General features: G+C 28.6%; 1 protein-coding gene across 1 annotated transcript in view; it reads left to right on the plus strand.

The window, feature by feature from the left end:
• Positions 344–2,811, plus strand: part of LOC107623869 (methylesterase 17) — a 3,407-nt gene continuing 939 nt past the window's right edge. Inside the window, 2 exon segments of the mRNA XM_016326263.2 lie at positions 344–761; positions 929–1,069. Coding sequence (XP_016181749.1) covers positions 495–761; positions 929–1,069 — 408 coding nt within the window. The 5' untranslated portion in view covers positions 344–494.

The following is a 2,811-nucleotide window of genomic DNA, read 5'->3' on the forward strand; positions in this document are numbered from 1 at the left end:
CTTTTTTTAGATTTTAAAAATTCTTTACAATAATTTTATATATTTATTTTTGTTAGATTTCAATTTTTTTTGTTAAATTTTAAATAATTTTTTTATAATAATTTTATATATTTATTTTTATTTAATTTTAAATATTTATTTTTGTTATATTTTTTATGTTTATTTTTAATTGATTTTGAATAATTTTTTCAATTTATTTGCAATCTAATTAATAGTTAATTATTGTGGATTAATACCAGTTGGTTACCTGATATGAGTAATAATAAAAATAGACATATATATGATACATATATATCCATAAACTCGTGAATATTGTAATTTCATGATTAATTAACCAAAGGAAAACTCCAAAAGGGGAAGGGTAATGTCAAGTCAATACCCTTATTAACGCTATTCCATCGTCATCATCTTCCTATTCATAATCATACTCATATATATAGAAAGAGATGAGGTCTATGAGCATTTAAGGGAAAAGGGTGAAAAGTCATAGAGGCATGGGTGTGATGGGAGGAGAAGAAGGGATTGAGGAAGGTAGAGGGTCAAAAGAGCAAGAACACTTTGTGCTTATCCATGGCATAGGTGGTGGAGGTTGGTGCTGGTACAAAATCCGGTGTCTTATGGAGAATTCCGGCTACAAGGTCTCATGCATAGACCTCAAAGGTGCCGGAATTGATCAATCCGATGTTGATTCCATCCTCTCCTTTGATGATTACAATAAGCCTCTCATAAATTTCATGTCTTCTTTGCCAGACAACGAACAGGTATGTGAAGACGTTGTCGTGTGTGAAGATAATACTGTGAATTGTTAAATAGTTTAACATGTTTGACTGAATTATTTAATGATTTGTAGAAGTATATATCTTCGATTATTATTCAAAGTTCAACCAGCTTTTCATTCAAAACCTCTTCGACATTTGTTATTTCATAGGTGATACTAGTGGGGCACAGTGCAGGAGGGTTAAGTGTTACTCAAGCATGTCATAAATTTGCTAATAAGATCCGTTTAGCAGTGTATGTGGCAGCAACTATGCTCAAGTTTGGGTTCTTGACCGACCAAGATCTTAAACAAGTGAGTGTTGTTCTGTTTTTTCTTTCCCCTGCTTCTACAATGTTTGTTTCTCATAACAATTGAACTTATTTTCACTTTGTTTTTTCATGCATTTTTCTTTTTCTTGTTTTTCAAACCTAAGACATAATAATAGTATATGGCGTTGAATTGTGTTTAAAAGATTTGGAGTATACAAATCGATTTGTGTATTTCAAATTTTTTTAATTTTTTAAATACAAATTGAAGAGTTTGATTTGTATACCTTCCACCGTTTTAAAAAATACTAAAAATTATAATGATAAAGTATATCAATCATTTCACTCTCATAATTAAATTTTGTAGCCATTATTTGGCTTAGAATCTTCAAGAATTTTTACAGGAAAGATGATGTTGATATGATATGCTGTGTTTTTCTTAAAATAATTGGGTTGGTTGGTTGCCAACTTGGTATTGATGATTCTCTCTGACAAATTACAAATGTTTCTCTACCCACTCTCACTCTCACGTTTTTCTTTGAGTATTTTGCCATATACAAACAAATTTGCAGCTGTTCAGCAATAAGGCAGTTTTTTTAGCACCAAAATGGCCTTTTCTTTTGGTACAAAATGTATAATAATTATTGCGGGGGCTTCTTTTCTCTGCACCTTTTATAAGGTTCGTTTTAAATTTTAATAATTTAATCCATTCTTACTGAAAAGAAGATTTTATATCGGTATTATTTCAATTTTCTTTTAGAAACTTATGTGTTTGTGTAGATAAAAGAAGAACTATAACAATTTCAATTAACAAGATACATGAACATATAAAATTTTTTTCAAAAAATATATTCAAATAATATATAACAATATTTTTAAAAGATTTTTTATATTAATAATAATTTAATTTTGATGCATTGTCATTATAAAATAATTTTACACGTGCATCTAATTATACAATGTCATGTAAAAAAAAATTATTTTTTATACTTGTATCAAAATTTAATTATATTAATAAAATATCAAATTTTAGTTATTCATTATGTGTTATCACACTTCTAAGTGCCTACTTAATTATTTCATATGCAAATACAAATATTCCATCAAAGAATAAAATACATTATCAATACATTCTAATTAGACTTCCCTTCTATTCTTTCTCTCAGGGAGACAAGTTTTTTTTTTTTTTTTGACATGATATTCGAATTTTAAATTTAGTTAATATGGGTTAAGGTCTCTCACCGGACCTATTTTTCTGGCTTTAAAAATCAAACAAGTTACAATTTTATATGGTCAAGAGAATTACTATGCATTTTGAAATTTGACCCATGATGCATATGACCTATTATTGTAGCATATAAAATTTGCTTTTATTTCCCAAAAATGATGGAGAACACTCTAATGTTAGGCTAAGCCAATCTATCAAAAGATGTGTACGAACAAAAGCTAATAATCATTATTCACAATCATTATAGCGAGTTCAATCTGTTACTAAATTTATCATCAATAACTGTGTACCAAATTAAACCACCTATAAAATGGCAATCCTTGTGCTAATCATTGTAAGAACCTTTGATGGCCAATGTTATGCTATTTGGAGACATAGCATCGTAAAAAATCTTTGCTTTCTTCTATCCTCTCAAATAAAATTAGTGTTTCCGACAACCCTGTCTCTTCCACACGCCCACTTTGTCCTTCGGAGGTAGTAAATCATTGAAAAGTCACAAAATGATTAATTAATAACCATAACTTTTAGTAGCATTATGTTGTAGTGTTAGTAGTAGAAGA

The sequence above is a fragment of the Arachis ipaensis genome, chromosome B10 (assembly GCF_000816755.2).
Source record: "Arachis ipaensis cultivar K30076 chromosome B10, Araip1.1, whole genome shotgun sequence".
In the NCBI taxonomy this organism is placed as follows: Eukaryota; Viridiplantae; Streptophyta; class Magnoliopsida; order Fabales; family Fabaceae; genus Arachis; species Arachis ipaensis.